Consider the following 17,456-nt stretch of genomic DNA (forward strand, 5'->3'; position numbering starts at 1 on the left):
CTGGCGTGAAAAAGGATTGATTTACCAAACGCAGGTTAGCAGATTGGAGATGTCTCCCAAACAGAAAAAATACACAATATGCAGGTCTGTCATGTGGGTCCTAGACAGGTACTGTATGGCTGACAAGATGGATCAACACAGTAACTGGAGACACCAGGTTAGTTCAATTACCCAATGAAGCAAACACACATGAATGAATGACTTGCAATTCCAAAGCATAGCAATGTGCGCACTCAAACAAAGATGGTCAAAGCATGGGGCATTTAAGATCATTTTTTATTATTATTGTCAGTTTGAAATATGAACACACAATCTTCAACAAGAAAATACATATGAACCAACAATCTTTTACATCACAGGGAGTCAAATAGAATGTAATTTTCCATTCACTGTGGAATCAACCAGAATAAAGGGACGACTTTGACTGACCTTTGTCGGGTGAATGACTTGACTGTCTTGTCTTGGGGTAGAGGGAATGTGTGTGTGCCGGTCACCACAGAGTGACTGAATGCATACTTAAATGTCACGTCACAAACAGCACTATACTATAGGGTAAGTCCAATATAAGCTCAGTCAAAAATAATACGTTGGAAATAAGTTTCTGCAATGGTTATACCGTGGACTTCTCAGAAGCCCCAGATGTTGCTTTCTGTACATATGTTTTAAAACAACTACAAAAAAAGTAATACAACTTTTATTGAATCTACCCTTAGCATGGCCTTCATTGAGCCCATATTATATAGTTTCAGTCACTAGAATGAGCTTATCTTTCAACAGACATTTGGATCTGTTTTATCAGTACATTTACCACAGTAGAACACTTGACTAATTATGTGGTACTTATTTAACCTTTATTTATCCCATTGAGGTCTGAATACCTATTTTACTAGGGTAATACTCGTGGTATTTATTTCTAAATGGATTTGGGGTTCAAACAATTATGCTGGTGTGGAGTGGATAATAGGTGAGCTATCTCACTTAGCTAAGTGCTCTGCCATATGGAACAATGTATTCAAATGAAATCCAAGTTCAAGAATAATTTACAATAATGCCGATGCCTGGTGAATCATGAATTACAGTGATGTATATTTCTAATAATTATCAAATCAATGTAACCCTCACACAGACATAGCCCATTTGAAATGTGTGATAAATGCACCCTTATGTCTGCTGTAATATGGCCGATTTTGATGGCAGCACCACAGGTTTGAAACATTAAAAAGTAAAATATTGTCACATCAAAATGTGTCCCTTTCTCCACATTTTTGAATACAATATTAAAGTCAGACTTCATCGTACACATGTGCTGACATCAACAACAGAAGACTAACAAAACTGACTCCTAATTTGTGCCCTTCCTTGAGGCATTCCCACTTAAGGAAGAGGCAATACCAGCAGTCCTGGCAGATTAGATTTTGTTGCTGTTGATTTCTGGGAGAAAGCAGGAAGTTTCCCCGCTGTTTATGATGTCATAATGTTGAGTCTACCTTTACGACCTCTGAATTAGGATTTGTTTGTCATGGGCTCAACAAGTGCTTTGTCTGATATAGGCAATGATTTCAAGGTTTTACTGCTAACCTACAAAGCATTACATGGGCTTGCTCCTACCTATCTCTCTGATTTGGTCCTGCCGTACATACCTACACGTACGCTACGGTCACAAGACGCAGGCCTCCTAATTGTCCCTAGAATTTCTAAGCAAACAGCTGGAGGCAGGGCTTTCTCCTATAGAGCTCCATTTCTATGGAACGGTCTGCCTACCCATGTCAGAGACGCAAACTCGGTCTCAACCTTTAAGTCTTTACTGAAGACTCATCTCTTCAGTGGGTCATATGATTGAGTGTAGTCTGGCCCAGGTGTGGGAAGGTGAACGGAAAGGCTCTGGAGCAACGAACCGCCCTTGCTGTCTCTGCCTGGCCGGTTCCCCTCTTTCCACTGGGATTCTCTGCCTCTAACCCTATTACAGGGGCTGAGTAACTGGCTTGCTGGGGCTCTCTCATGCCGCCCCTGGAAGGGGTGCGTCACCTGAGTGGGTTGATTCACTGATGTGGTCATCCTGTCTGGGTTGGCGCCCCCCCTTGGGTTGTGCCATGGCGGAGATCTTTGTGGGCTATACTCAGCCTTGTCTCAGGATGGTAAGTTGGTGGTTGAAGATATCCCTCTAGTGGTGTGGGGGCTGTGCTTTGGCAAAGTGGGTGGGGTTATATCCTTCCTGTTTGGCCCTGTCCGGGGGTGTCCTCGGATGGGGCCACAGTGTCTCCTGACCCCTCCTGTCTCAGCCTCCAGGATTTATGCTGCAGTAGTTTATGTGTCGGGGGGCTAGGGTCAGTTTGTTATATCTGGAGTACTTCTCCTGTGCGAATCTAAGTGTGTGTTCTCTAATTCTCTCCTTCTCTCTTTCTTTCTCTCTCTCTGAGAACCTGAGCCCTAGGACCATGCCCCAGGACTACCTGACATGATGACTCCTTGCTGTCCCCAGTCCACCTGGCCGTGCTGCTGCTCCAGTTTCAACTGACCTGAGCCCTAGGACCATGCCCCAGGACTACCTGACATGATGACTCCTTGCTGTCCCCAGTCCACCTGACCGTGCTGCTGCTCCAGTTTCAACTGTTCTGCCTTATTATTATTCGACCATGCTGGTCATTTATGAACATTTGAACATCTTGGCCATGTTCTGTTATAATCTCCACCCGGCACAGCCAGAAGAGGACTGGCCACCCCACATAGCCTGGTTCCTCTCTAAGTTTCTTCCTAGGTTTTGGCCTTTCTAGGGAGTTTTTCCTAGCCACCGTGCTTCTACACCTGCATTGCTTGCTGTTTGGGGTTTTAGGCTGGGTTTCTGTACAGCACTTTGAGACATCAGCTGATATACGAAGGGCTATATAAATACATTTGATTTGATTTGATTTTGATTTGCAATGTTAAAATCAACACAGGAATTAATCATTTAGGAGACAGCGATGAGAGATGAACATTCAGGTGTGTCTGCAATGTCCTGTCAGAGAACTGTGGAATAGCAATACAACAGCAAATATATCCCTTTTCATTGTGTGTAATCCATCCCTTATTACATCTGTCAACGCTACTCTGGACCTTTGTCTTGCTTACATTTACATTACAGTACATGTATCTATTGAAAACATGGTGTTTAGAGGACAGACTGAAATAAATCAAGACCATGGTCAGCAATCATAAAGGGTCTCAGAGTATGAGTGCTGATCTAGGATCAATTCCCCCCTGTCCATGTCAACACATTAATTTCGAAGGCAAATCTGAACCCAGATTAGCACTCCTTCTCTGAGATGCTTTGTGAATATGGGCACAGATATTTTAATAAAGTTTTAAAAACTATCATGAAGAGGAGATACTGCTATGTAGTTTATAAACTGGGAAAACGAGTTGATGCACTGCACAGAAAGCTGCAAAATCCTTGTATACTGAACAAAAATATAAACGCAACATGAAACAATTTCAAAGATGTTACTGAGTTACAGTTCATATAAGGAACTCAGTAAATTTAAATAAATATATTAGGCCCTAATCTATGGATTTCACATGACTGGGAATACAGATATGCATCTGTTTGTCACAGTTATCTTTAAAAAAGGTAGGAGTGTGGATCAGAAAACCACCATTTGTCTCATGCAGCACAACATATCTCCTTCGCACAGAGTTGATCAGGCTGTTGACTGTGACCTGTGAAATGTTGTCCCACTCCTCTTCAATGGCTGTGCGAAGTTTCTGGATATTAGCAGGAACTGGAACACACTGTCGTACACGTCAATCCAGAGCATCCCAAACATGCTCAATGGGTGACATGTCTGGTGAGTATGCAGGCCATAGAAGAACTGTGACATTTTTAGCATCCATTAATTGTGCACAGATCCTTGTGACATGGGGCTGTGCATGGCATAACAATGGGCCTCAGGATCTCATCATGGTATCTCTATGCATTCAAATTGCCATAGATAAAATGCAATTTTGTTCGTTGTCCGTAGCTTATGCCTACCTATACCATAACCCCACCGCCACCATGGGGCACTCTGTTCACAACTTTGACATTAGGAAACTGCTCTCCCACACAACGCCATACAGGTGGTTTGCGATTTTGAAGCTGGTTGGACGTACTGCCAAATTCTCTAAAACAATTTTGGAGGAAGTTTATGGTAGAGAAATTAACAAATTATCTGGCAACAGCTCTGGTGGACATTCCTGCAGTCAGTATGCCAATTGCACACTCCCTCAAAACTTGAGACATCTGTGGCATTGTGTTGTGTGACAAAACTGCACATTTTAGAGTGGCCTTTAATTGTCCACAGCACAAGGAGCACCTGTGATCATGCTATTTAATTAGCTGCTTGATATGCCACACCTGTCAGGTGGATGGATTATCTTGGCAAATGAGAAATGCCCACTAACAGGGATGTAAACAAATTCGTGCACAACATTTAAGATAAATAAGCTTTTTGTGCATATGGAACATTTTCTTATATTTCAGCTCATGAAACATGGGACCAACACTACATGTTGCGTTGATAGTTTTGTTCAGTGATTTCATGGAGCATGGATTGTGCTTGCCTGTTAAACTAAATATAATTGCGTAAAATGAAGTGGATGGTTATAGAACGTTTTATTGTAGGTCCTGAGTGTCACAGAGACGTCGACTAGAAGACATACCCGATTTCAAATCAATCCAAACTCCACCCTGATTATTTAACTCGGTATACCACACTGTATGAGAATATTTGAATGTATCTGCACTCTATTGGGAGACAATATAAGCAATCTATTTGAATTTCCAGTCAAAACATACCAGTTCAACACAACCAAACAGTTCATACTTAATGGTTATGAGACAGTATTTTGGAACAAACTCAAAACAATGACCATACAAAAATACTGATATTAACAGCTGAGAACCTTCAGAGGTGGATCCTAACTTCCACTTCAGTCCAATTTTCACTTAGTCTCCCACTGACATTAATGCATCACTAAGTGACTAAAGTGGAAGTTAGGATTTGCACTTAGAGTGATCCATATTTTACCTTTATTTAACTAGGCAAGTCAGTAACACCAGCTGTAAAGACATGAATAAACTTTGCAAGTGATTACATTAGTTGAAGTTATATGTCCACAAAAATGGAAATAAACTCCCTTTCCATTCATAACTAGTTAAGTAATTATTCTTCAAACCACCTTGTATAGACTTGTGCCAGTTAAGTTAAGGGAAGACAAACATGGTCTTTGCCCAAATGTATACAACTTTTATATTTTATTTACCCCTTTTCAATATGTGTTAAAAACAAACAAAAATAGCATAGCACAAACAACTGAAAAGATCACAATTTACAATGATGAGAGGAAGAAGAACATTTGTCAAAATTCCATTTCTTCTTAGCCGGTTGTGGTTTGTCAATGTATCAGAATCCAAAATAATTACAGCAGAAACAAACATGATTACAGGCTTTTAGGCCCTAGAGGGATTTCAGTCCTTCTGGTCCTTGCCTGTGTTTGAGGTGTTTGTTTAGTTCACCTCATACACTTAACTCTTGGGGCTAAGACTCTCGGGGCTAAGATGACTGTCAGTCGGGGGAAATTGAGATAAATTAAATGTAAATAACAGACAAACCACATCGGACAGGCCTATTTTTGAGACCCACATGAATAAACATTTAAGAATCATATCATAATGGGAGGCGAAACTAAACAAAAAAAAGCAACTTGTTATGTCCTTAAAACTCAACTAAAATGAATTGTTTTAAAGTATATGTTACATAATACTTTTTAGCGGTTCGACATGATGTAGTAGGGTAGCCCATGCACTCTGTGCATCACGTTTGTGGTTCCAGGTGAGAGAAAACACACAAAACATGCAACCTTGCCCTCGGATGCCAGAAAGCCCACTGCATCAAAACTTGAGCAGAAACGGAAGGAGGATGACCAGAAGTAGACAGGTGTAGGTGTGTACGTGTGTCCCCATCGAGCCGCTGTTCCCATCCTGCACTGCTCCGGGTCCTGTCATGGCGAAGGTGGAAGGCGGAGGAGAGAGAACAAAACATTTGGATGAGTTTGAGGCATTCAAGATTGGTTTTGCCCTTTCTCTTGCATAAACCTGTCGGATGGATATCACTATGTAAATCTTCTGTTAACAAGTGATTCACTGCTCTAATACCTTCTCACCAACTCTTAACTCGCTGTCTGCTCAAGGAGAGGTGTGTCTCACTGATATTCGCAAATTTGTGTGGTAGTACAACAATATACAACTACATCCCCCTTTCCCCTAACGTCACCTACAGGTATCAGTACTGTTAATCTACGGGTTAGTATTTAATCATGTGTTGATCACATTTTTTTAAAATAATTAGTTTGTGGGTATTAGGTTAGGTTTTAAAGTGGATTCATTACAAACCTGCCGGTAATGCAAAGGTTTCAGATGATGTCTTTTCTAACACAGATGAACTCAACAATAACACATTGGTTGACCCCTCTAAAAAGAGAGATTATATGAAAGAAGGCACTCAAAACATGTCAACAGAGCAGCTCACAAGCAAATGCTGCTCACATGCAAAATGATCTGAGTAATTGACACTCAGCACATAATAAACTACCCCCTGGGCCAAACGGTTGCTAGGTACCACACCTTGGTTCAAATACTATTTTGGATATTTCTATTACTTTTAAAGACATTTGGAAGTAATTATTTAGATGTTTTTTTATTTGAAAAGACAAGTAGTTGAATATAGGAATGTATTTGGAGATACACTCTGAAAGTCTTTGAAAATACTCAAATGCATCGAAGCAAATACACTCCCATGCATTTAATCCAGGTATTTGGGAATAGTATTTGAAATAAATATTTGAAAATACATTCCAATAGTACGATATGTATAGGAAATTATTTGAAAAAAGTTTCAAATACTTCATTTAGAAGTAGTTGATTTGTGCCATATTATTTGAAAATACTCACACATACAAAATAATTATTTGAATAACAAACACAAATATATTTTACCCAGATCTATTAGGTAACCAATTCAAAAGAGGACATTATTGTTGTTTTTAGTTCTGTTTACTTATTACCCGACATAGATACAGTGCCTTCAGAAGGTATTCACACAGCATTTTTCCAAAATTTCTTGTGTTACAAAGTGAGATAAATGTGGATTTAATTGTCATTTTTTTTGTCAATGATCTACACAAAATACTCCGTAATGTCAAAAGGGAAGAACATATGTAAAAAAGTGTACCCATATATATATATATAAATGGAACATAAAACACTAATATATAATACATTTTACAGTCAGGCTGGAACACAACAAAAGGTGGAAAAAGTTAAGGGGTCCTTTCTGAAGACACTGTATGTCCATGGTATTTCTGGCACAGCTAGGTTAGCTAATATAGCTATGCTAATCAGGTCATTCCCAGACTAAGAAATATTACAATCCAGATTCCTGCTCATGGAATGTTTAAGTGGGGGCACTCTGTATATATGCACCTGTTCTGAAAGGCCCCAGAGTCTGCAACACCAATGAGCAAGGGGCACCACCAAGCAAGTGGCACCGTGAACACCAAGGAGCTCTCCAAACAGGTCAGGGACAAAGTTGTGGAGAAGTACAGATCAGGGATGGGTTATAAAAAAATATCAGAAACTTTGAACATCCCACGGAGCAACATTAAATCCACTATTAAAACATTTAAAGAATATGGCACCACAACAAACCTGCCATGAGAGGGCGGCCCACCAAACTTACGGACAAGGCAAGGAGGGAATTAATCAGAGAGGCAACAAATAGACCACAGATAACCATGAAGGAGCTGCAAAGCTCCACAGCGGAGATTGGAGTATCTGTCCATAGGACCACTTTAAGCCGTACACTCCACAGAGATTGGCTTAACGGGAGAGTGGCCAGAAAAAAGCCATTGCTTAAAGAAGCAAACAAGTTTGGTGTTCGCCAAAAGGAATGTGGGAGACTCCCCAAACATATGGAAGAAGGTACTCTGGTCAGATGAGACAAAAATATTTCTTTGGTCCTTAAATGAAACTGGTATAATATTTTATTTATCACAATTTTCTTTAACCAATTGGGCCGACAGACAAGTTCCTTACATTTCCCCCCTTACATTTTCCTCTTCCATTTTTGTGGTAATGCTGCAATTAGTTGGTTGTAGTTGGTTGTTAGCTGCATGTGTGACATAACTCCACCAGTCCTATTTATGATACATTTACTGAAAAAACATCTTATACATTATCTTTTTGGGTTTAATCACAATATTGGTCAAATTATTTGTTCTGTCTTTTCAGATTAAACTTAAATTGCAACCACATTTCTATGGCTTGTTTTAAAAATAGAGATATTTTGGATATTATTTCATTTTCAAATAACCAAAAGTGAGAGGTTGTAATCTGAATAAAGGGAAAAGGGCCATTTTTCAACATGGGGTGAGACATTCTTACTAATCCGCTAGAGAACCAGTTCAGATTTAAGTATAACTTTTGTATGAGTGACAGGTCTAATGCTTTAATATTGTCACGCCCTGACCTGAGTATTCTTTGTTTTCTTTATATATTTTGGTTAGGTCAGGGTGTGACGAGGGTGGTATGTGTGTTTTTGTCTCATCTAGGGTTTTGTATGTCTAGGTGTGTGTGTCTAGTCTAGGCATATTGTAGGTCTGGTTCCCAATCAGAGGCAGCTGTTTATCGTTGTCTCTGATTGGGGAACCTATTTAGGTTGCCATTTTCCAGTTTGGGTTCGTGGGTTATTATCTATGTTATGTTGCTTGTTAGCACAGTGGTTCTTTAGCAGTCACGTTTGTTTTAGTGTACTTCGTGTTTTTTCCGTCTTTCCATTAAATCATGCATTCACAACACGCTGCGCTTTGGTCTACTCAATATGACGATCGTGACAAATATTTAATCATTTCTGCGCCCCAAACTCATGACATAAATAGGCCCGTTTACTTTTGTCTGTCTTGCCGTTCTAAATAAAATTGAATATTTTTTGCTCATATAATTTTAAAAAACAGGTCGCTAGGATATTACTAAAGAGTTAATGTGATTTTTTCACAAATAGACAGGTATTTTCCGTTCCATGATAGCAAGATCTTATCTATTTTTGTTAACTTTCTATTAAAATGTATTGTAGTGAGATCATTTTTTTATTTCGGGATATGTATACAGAGTATGTCCACATCACATCACTCAGTTGTCCTGAGTCTGCACAACTCTCCCAGGACCTAGGATCAAGAGAGACGCTCAAGTGTTTTAGTACTATATCTCTTGACACAATGATGAAAATAATCATGGCCTCTAAACCTTCAAGCTGCATACTGGACCCTATTCCAACTAAACTACTGAAAGAGCTGCTTCCTGTGCTTGGCCCTCCTATGTTGAACATAATAAACGGCTCTCTATCCACCGGATGTGTACCAAACTCACTAAAAGTGGCAGTAATAAAGCCTCTCTTGAAAAAGCCAAACCTTGACCCAGAAAATATAAAAAAACTATCGGCCTATATCGAATCTTCCATTCCTCTCAAAATTTTTAGAAAAGGCTGTTGCGCAGCAACTTACTGCCTTCCTGAAGACAAACAATGTATACGAAATGCTTCAGTCTGGTTTTAGACCCCATCATAGCACTGAGACGGCACTTGTGAAGATGGTAAATGACATTTTAATGGCATTGGACCGAGGCTCTGCATCTGTCCTCGTGCTCCTAGACCTTAGTGCTGCTTTTGATACCATCAATCACCACATTCTTTTGGAGAGATTGGAAACCCAAATTGGTCTACACGGACAAGTTCTGGCCTGGTTTAGATCTTATCTGTCGGAAAGATATCAGTTTGGCTCTGTGAATGGTTTGTCCTCTGACAAATCAACTGTAAATTTCGGTGTTCCTCAAGGTTCCGTTTTAGGACCACTATTGTTTTCACTATATATTTTACCTCTTGGGGATGTTATTTGAAAACATAATGTTAACTTTCACTGCTATGCAGATGACACACAGCTGTACATTTCAATGAAACATGGTGAAGCCCCAAAATTGCCCTTGCTAGAAGCATGTGTTTCAGACATAAGGAAGTGGATGGCTGCAAACTTTCTACTTTTAAACTCAGACAAAACAGAGATGCTTGTTCTAGGTCCCAAGAAACAAAGAGATCTTCTGTTGAATCTGACAATTAATCTTAATGGTTGTACAGTCGTCTCAAATAAACCTGTGAAGGACCTCGGCGTTACTCTGGACCCTGATCTCTCTTTTGAAGAACATATCAAGACCATTTCAAGGACAGCTTTTTTCCATCTACGTAACATTGCAAACATCAGAAACTTTCTGTCCAAAAATGATGCAGAAAAATTAATCCATGCTTTTGTCACTTCTAGGTTAGACTACTGCAATGCTCTACTTTCCGGCTACCCGGATAAAGCACTAAATAAACTTCAGTTGGCGCTAAATACGGCTGCTAGAATCCTGACTAGAACCCAAAAATTTGATCATATTACTCAGTGCTAGCCTCTCTACACTGGCTTCCTGTCAAAGCAAGGGCTGATTTCAAGGTTTTACTGCTAACCTACATTTTATTTAGACAGGGGTAATTATGTAATTTTGGCAAAACATTTTACTTTAGGGCAATCCAGCATCCTAACAGTGCACAGTGCACCGTGCACCCACCAACTTTACTTTCCAATTTGCAAGAGGCTGAAGCCAGAGATCTGTAGCCTATGTAATGACGAGATGCTCATGTCTCCGCCGTAACAATGTGAGTCTTTGTCCCAAAGGCGAGAAGGCAGGCGACAAGCTTAGGTCTGCATATTATTCCCATGTAAACGCATTGGGCTTATTCTGAACAGAATTTTCGAGAGTGAACCCTCTCGCTTCGCCTATTCCTCTCTGCTGAAACTATATCAACGGAGAAAGCATCCGAGCGAGCGAAACAGCACCCCTTTATATGTAGCTCATGTATCTGATGCTGTATGACATGCCACACTATTTTAGTCCAGACAGCATCAGATACATGGTTTAAACCATATTGTATATATGAATGCTTCCGCTCAGTGTTTGAGATCAATTGACAACCTTTACCATGGAACATTGCGATTTATTTTAAACAGCAAAACTCACCACTGCACTTTATATACAAGGGTTGGCTGGCCTTCTCTAGTTAGTCATAGGCTCAGTCACTGGTATTCTTTTATTTACAAAGCCATTTTGGGTTTACCATTTTATTTGGGCTATTTTATTGTTCAGAAATGTGGTGGGTACTCTCTCCGTTCGCAGGACATTATCCTGCTAACTGTTCCAAATGTTCGAACTGAATTTGGTAAAAGGGCTTTTATATGTACACTGCGCCATTGGCTTGGAACGCCTCACAAAATACTTTTAAACTGGAAGAACTTGTCCCGAATTGTGTTTTTAAATCATTGATGAAGGATTTTGAGGCTGATTCCCTGACCTGTCAATGTTTTTAATTTGCTGTTTAATGATTTTGTTATAATCTTGTGAATTATATGTTTTTTTTACTAGATTACCTGTAGTTTTTCACGTTGTCTGTCTGTAATTGTGTAATGACTTGGTGCTACCCATCTTGGCCAGGACAGAGGATAGATTTAAAATCTCAATGAGCCCTTCCTGGTTAAATAAAGGTTACATTTGTAATTTTTTTGTAAACATACTGAGACAGAGGGGTGCTGTTTCTCTCGCACGGATGCTTTAACTGAAACTGATGAGTCTTTCTGTCGGCTCGCGTCTTGTTCAAATATATGATCAATATTTCAATATTTTATTTGGATGGGCAAGGAGGTATGGTAGGGGGGCCAGGGCCCCTAAGGCCCACCCATAACACCCTCGTCACCAGTATATAGTCAAATAATGTTTAGTACTGTTTTGTCACCAGTATATAATAACAGTAAAGTACAATCACCAGTTTATTAGGTACACCACCCTGTTTACAAAAATGGATTGCTCCTACAGACAGTGAGTCATGAGGCTGTGACTTGCTATATAAAGCAGGCAGACAGGCATTGAGGTATTCTGTTACTGTTCGATTGAACATTAGAATAAGCAAAATGAGTGACCTAAACGAATTTGAGCATGGTATGATTGGTGCCAGGCACACCGGATCCAGTATCTCTGAAATAGATGCCCTACTGGGCTTTTTACACACAACAGTGTCTAGAGTTTCCTGAGAAAACATGCAGCCAGCGGCAGTCCTGTTGGCAAAAACAACTCATTGATGAGTGAGGTCGAAGGAGAATGGCAATACCTGTGCAATCTAACAGGAGGGCCGCAAACAGAAAAATAATGGCACAGTACAACAGTGGTGTGCAGAACGACATCTTGGGGCACACAACTTCTTGATCCTTGTTATTGCAGCACACGACCACACTGGGTTCCACTCCTATCAGCTAAAAACAAGAAGGGCACGCGATCCCCAATACTAGCCGGTTGAGTGGGGAAAAAATTGCCTGGTTTGACGAATCACGGTTCCTGTTGCGTCATGCTAATGGCAGAGATTTGGCGAAGATTTGGCATGAGTAGCATAAGTTCCTGGACTCATACTGCCGGGTGTCAATAGAACAGGATGGTGGCGGTGGTGTATCACCATCCAATCTGCAGCAACTGTGTGATGCCATCAGGTCCTATTTGACCAACATCCCTGTGGAGCATTTCCGACTTGTATCCATGGCCTGAATAATTCAGGCTGTTCTAGATGCAAATGGTGGTCTGACCCGGTACTAGATGGGTGTACCTAATAAACTGTGTATAGAACTGTTTTGTCATCAGTATTTAATAACAATAATGTATAGGACTGTTTTGTCACCCGAATGTCATGTTGTATCAATCATGTACTGCATAAAAAATATGGTGCCATAAGGTCTGGGATTTTATTCACCTAGAGTGGGAACAAGACTTGTTCATTTAGAGACAAAATGTAGAAGTATTGATTTGCTCTTAACGTTAAGAATTTAATCCAGGCCAGACAACAACAATCCAGGCCAAAGTAGAGCAGTCCTCGAACTCCATAAACTAATGCCCTTGACAAGCATCCAAGTGCTTGGAACACTTATCATATTGTATATGATTTGGTACAAGTTTTCTTGAGGGTGAAAGAGGTACAATTCTAGAGACAATTGTCACAGCTATTGTGTTATGTCCCCTTTCAAGATGAAATGTTTAATCTCAGTAATGATCTTTGTGCAAAGCTCATATTGAATGTGAATTTATACTGTATTTCGGAGGCTGATGAGATTATCTATATAATAAGGCTTATATGAGTTAAACATATTTCCATTCTTTGGCCTTGCAGGGTCGTATGGTTCAGAAGGGCTTTCGAAATCCCCAAAATATTGGACCACATGGGGCATTATTGAGAGAGAGAGAGAGAGAGGGAGGGACGAAATTATAGCAGTTTTTTTTAACTTTGAAGCCGAGTAACACAATGATTTCTATTTTCCTTTGGATTTTCTTGGAGTTCACCAGCTATTCTATTGGGACATCTATCCAATTATGCTGCCACAGTAGATTATTCCTAAACCTGCATGTGGATAATTACAATAATATTGCCGCTTTCCCCCCACAATCCAAATCAAAGCAAGTAATACATCTCTGAAGGGGGGCGCCACAGTTAATGATCCAGTTTCACTTATATTCCAAACATCTGTCTAATTAATACAATGACGTTGACCACACATCAAATCAATCATTCAAATGTGCATTGCTAACACATTGCTAAGAGGTCAGGTGTAGGGCTTCACTATAGTAGTAATGTTCATTACAAGTATTAGTTACAACTAACTAGAGGGAAGTTCGGAATGGAAAAGAACACATGGCATTGATTTTAAAAAAAAAAGGGAATTAGGAATGTGTCTCTGTGATTCCTATAAAGACACCATTCCACAACCAGACAGACAAATTATTTAACAAATTGTCACAACAGCTTTAACACATACAACACAAATGATAGTTTTAGGACAGATAGATACTTACACAGCAGATGAAGCACATGCAAAATAAAATGAAGCCATGCCACATAGCGAGGCGGTTAGGCGGTTGAAATAAGAAAAACAAAACAGAGTTAGCAAAACATTTAAAAAAGGTACAGAGTTCTTCATTTACCATTTCCACAGTGATTTTACTGACTTACTTTCTCCCCATCCGGCCCTCTTCCAGGAAATGTCACTTGTCTGACATACATTTTTAACTTGTTATCAATATTAATGAATGGAATTAGAAGCTAATAAAGTTTTCATGAGCAGCCCAGTAACCTTCTGACAATCTCATTTTGTCATGCACTGCTCAAACATTATCTGGACCCTTCCAATGGCAGAAACATATTCCTCCTGTCACCTCAGAATTAGCAATGAGTGCCACTCCATTGATATTGGCATCTAATCAGTTTGTTGTCAATGTGAAAATGGCAATGTTTAAGATGCGTTGTTAGAATTCTGTTAGCGCATCAGAGAGGTGAGCGTGAGTAGAAAAGCATGCTCATGCTGAATACCGGTACTAACCTTGCACTAGTGTTGAGCTAGTAGGCTCAATAACCTCTACACCAGAAGAACAGACCACAGCAAAATATATAAAACAAACAAAAAGCAAACAATCACTGACAATGTTACCTTAATGTGAACAATGAGAAGGTCAAGCTGGTGAATATGTTTTTAGCTTTGTGGGTGCAGTATTAAAGGCATACAGTGATGTGAAAGGTGTTGCTGTTAACCTAAATCATTATGATAATGTTGCGTTAAATTAAGGCACAGATTCCCAGACTTACATGGAACCAAAACCGGCTGCTCGTGTGCACCATCGTGCATACATTTATTTTGTTCCCGCACACCAAACGCGATCACGACATGCAGGTTAAAATATCAAGTCAAACTCTAAACCAATCACATTAATTTGAGGACAGGTCGAAAAGCATTAAACATGTATGTCAATTTAGCTAGCTAGATTGCACTTGCTAGCTAATTTATCCTATTCAGCTAGCTTGCTGTTGCTAGCTAATTTGTCCTGGGACATAATCATTTTTTCCCATCTCCTCATTGGTTTATAGAAGCTGGTACCCACATGCCATCTCCTCATTGGTTATACCCACGTGGGTGACAGAAAGACAAACGAGGTCGGTGGCGGTAATGCACCTAATTTATGAATGTTGCCAATTGCAATATAAAGTCAAGAGAAGAAATAGCCTGGAAGAAGGAGAGATGACTAGAAACGATTCGGTTGACCATTTTATGTGTGGATTAATTGTCGGAGTAGAGGACCTTGTGCATTTCAGGTCAAATAAAAACTCAAACTAAAGCTAAAGACAAATGAGTTAGCAAGTTCAAGCTGGCTAGCTAAATTGCCATAAATGTTTAATGCTTTTCAACCTGTCCCCAAATTAATATAATGGTTCAGAGTTTGTTTTGATATTTTAACCTGCGTGTTGTGGGACAAAATACATTTATGCACGATGGTGCACGCGCGCAGCCAGTTTGGGATCCGTGTTAGTCATGCACTGTTTAGAAATAACACAAGTAAGAAATATTCACTATACTTTATCATAACTTTCATGAATAGGCATTCATAAATTATTTCTAAACAAATAATAAATAAACATTTCAACATTTGTAAACATTCATAATAAACATTTATACAATGTTTAATCATTTACGAAGCATTTAGAAGCATGTATAATGGCTTATTCATGAAAGTTATTATAAAGTGTTACCTACACAACATTCTAATTTTTTTGCACCTGAATGGCATAATGTACTCACCATACAGGACAAAGCTTGCGTTGGAGCTGCCGAGTTTGTTGATGGCGATGCACGTGTAGTTGCCGTAGTCTGCCTCTGAGATGTTTAAGAAGGTCAGCTTGGAGAGCTGCCCGGCGTCCTCTATCTCCATGCCATCTAAACCGTTGAAGATCCTTGAGAGAGAAGGAAACAGCTCTGTAGTAAGTGAAAACATTTATGAATTTATTTGACCAATTTAAAATGCATATAGAGCTGCCTCAGCCATGCGAGTGAAACAATACACAAAACGTCCTTGTAGGGAAGACTCTCTCGCTCGCTCTCTCTCATATATATTTATATATATATACACTGCTCAAAAAATAAAGGGAACACTTAAACAACACAATGTAACTCCAAGTCAATCACACTTCTGTGAAATCAAACTGTCCACTTAGGAAGCAACACTGATTGACAATACATTTCACATGCTGTTGTACAAATGGAATAGACAACAGGTGGAAATTATAGGGAATTAGCAAGACACCTCCAATAAAGGAGTGGTTCTGCAGGTGGGGTCCACAGACCACTTTTCAGTTCCTATGCTTCCTGGCTGATGTTTTGGTCACTTTTGAATGCTGGCAGTGCTTTCACTCTAGTGGTAGCATGAGACGGAGTCTACAACCCACACAAGTGGCTCAGGTAGTGCAGCTCATCCAGGATGTCACATCAATGCGAGCTGTGGCAAGAAGGTTTGCTGTGTCTGTCAGCGTAGTGTCCAGAGCATGGAGGCGCTACCAGGAGACAGGCCAGTACATTAGGAGACGTGGAGGAGGCCGTAGGAGGGCAACAACCCAGCAGCAGGAGCGCTACCTCCGCCTTTGTGCAAGGAGGAGCAGGAGGAGCACTGCCAGAGCCCTGCAAAATAACCTCCAGCAGGCCACAAATGTGCATGTGTCTGCTCAAACGGTCAGAAACAGACTCCATGAGGGTGGTATGAGGGCCCGACGTCCACAGGTGGGGGTTGTGCTTACAGCCCAACAACGTGCAGGACGTTTGGCATTTGCCAGAGAACACCAAGATTGGCAAATTCGCCACTGGCGCCATGTGCTCTTCACAGATGAAAGCAGGTTCACACTGAGCACATGTGACAGACGTGACAGTCTGGAGACGCCGTGTAGAACGTTCTGCTGCCTGCAACATCCTCCAGCATGACCGGTTTGGTGGTGGGTCAGTCATGGTCTGGGGTGGCATTTCTTTGGGGGGCCGCACAGCCCTCCATGTGCTCGCCAGAGGTAGCCTGACTGCCATTAGGTACCGAGATGAGATCCTCAGACCCCTTGTGAGACCATATGCTGGTGCGGTTGGCCCTGGGTTGCTCCTAATGCAAGACAATGCTAGACCTCATGTGGCTGGAGTGTGTCAGCAGTTCCTGCAAGAGGAAGGCATTGATGCTATGGACTGGCCCTCCCGTTCCCCAGACCTGAATCCAATTGAGCACATCTGGGACATCATGCCTCGCTCCATCCACCAACGCTACGTTGCACCACAGACTGTCCAGGAGTTGGCGGATGCTTAGTCCAGGTCTGGGAGGAGACCATCCGCAACCTCATCAGGAGCATGCCCAGGCGTTGTAGGGAGGTCATACCTGCACGTGGAGGCCACACACACTACTGAGCCTCATTTTGACTTGTTTTAAGGACCTTACATCAAAGTTGGATCAGCCTGTAGTGTGGTTTTCC

At 40.6% G+C, this 17,456-nt stretch overlaps 1 protein-coding gene across 5 annotated transcripts in view; it reads right to left on the minus strand.

Moving 5' to 3' along the window:
- Positions 1-259: 259 nt before the first annotated feature.
- Positions 260-17,456, minus strand: part of LOC109892872 (opioid-binding protein/cell adhesion molecule) — a 524,317-nt gene continuing 507,120 nt past the window's right edge. For 2 of the 5 annotated variants that reach the window (XM_020485718.2, XM_020485717.2), the window contains 4 exons: positions 15,760-15,911; positions 14,509-14,544; positions 6,410-6,487; positions 260-6,015 (listed from right to left, as the gene is read on the minus strand). In XM_020485718.2, the coding sequence (XP_020341307.1) occupies positions 5,909-6,015; positions 6,410-6,487; positions 14,509-14,544; positions 15,760-15,911 (373 nt within the window). In that variant the 3' untranslated portion in view covers positions 260-5,908. The remainder of the gene's footprint in view (positions 6,016-6,409; positions 6,488-14,508; positions 14,545-15,759; positions 15,912-17,456) is intronic. The other 3 variants (XM_020485720.2, XM_031826778.1, XM_020485721.2) reach the window with 3 other exon arrangements.

Source organism: Oncorhynchus kisutch, linkage group LG6 (genome assembly GCF_002021735.2).
Source record: "Oncorhynchus kisutch isolate 150728-3 linkage group LG6, Okis_V2, whole genome shotgun sequence".
NCBI lineage: Eukaryota > Metazoa > Chordata > Actinopteri > Salmoniformes > Salmonidae > Oncorhynchus > Oncorhynchus kisutch.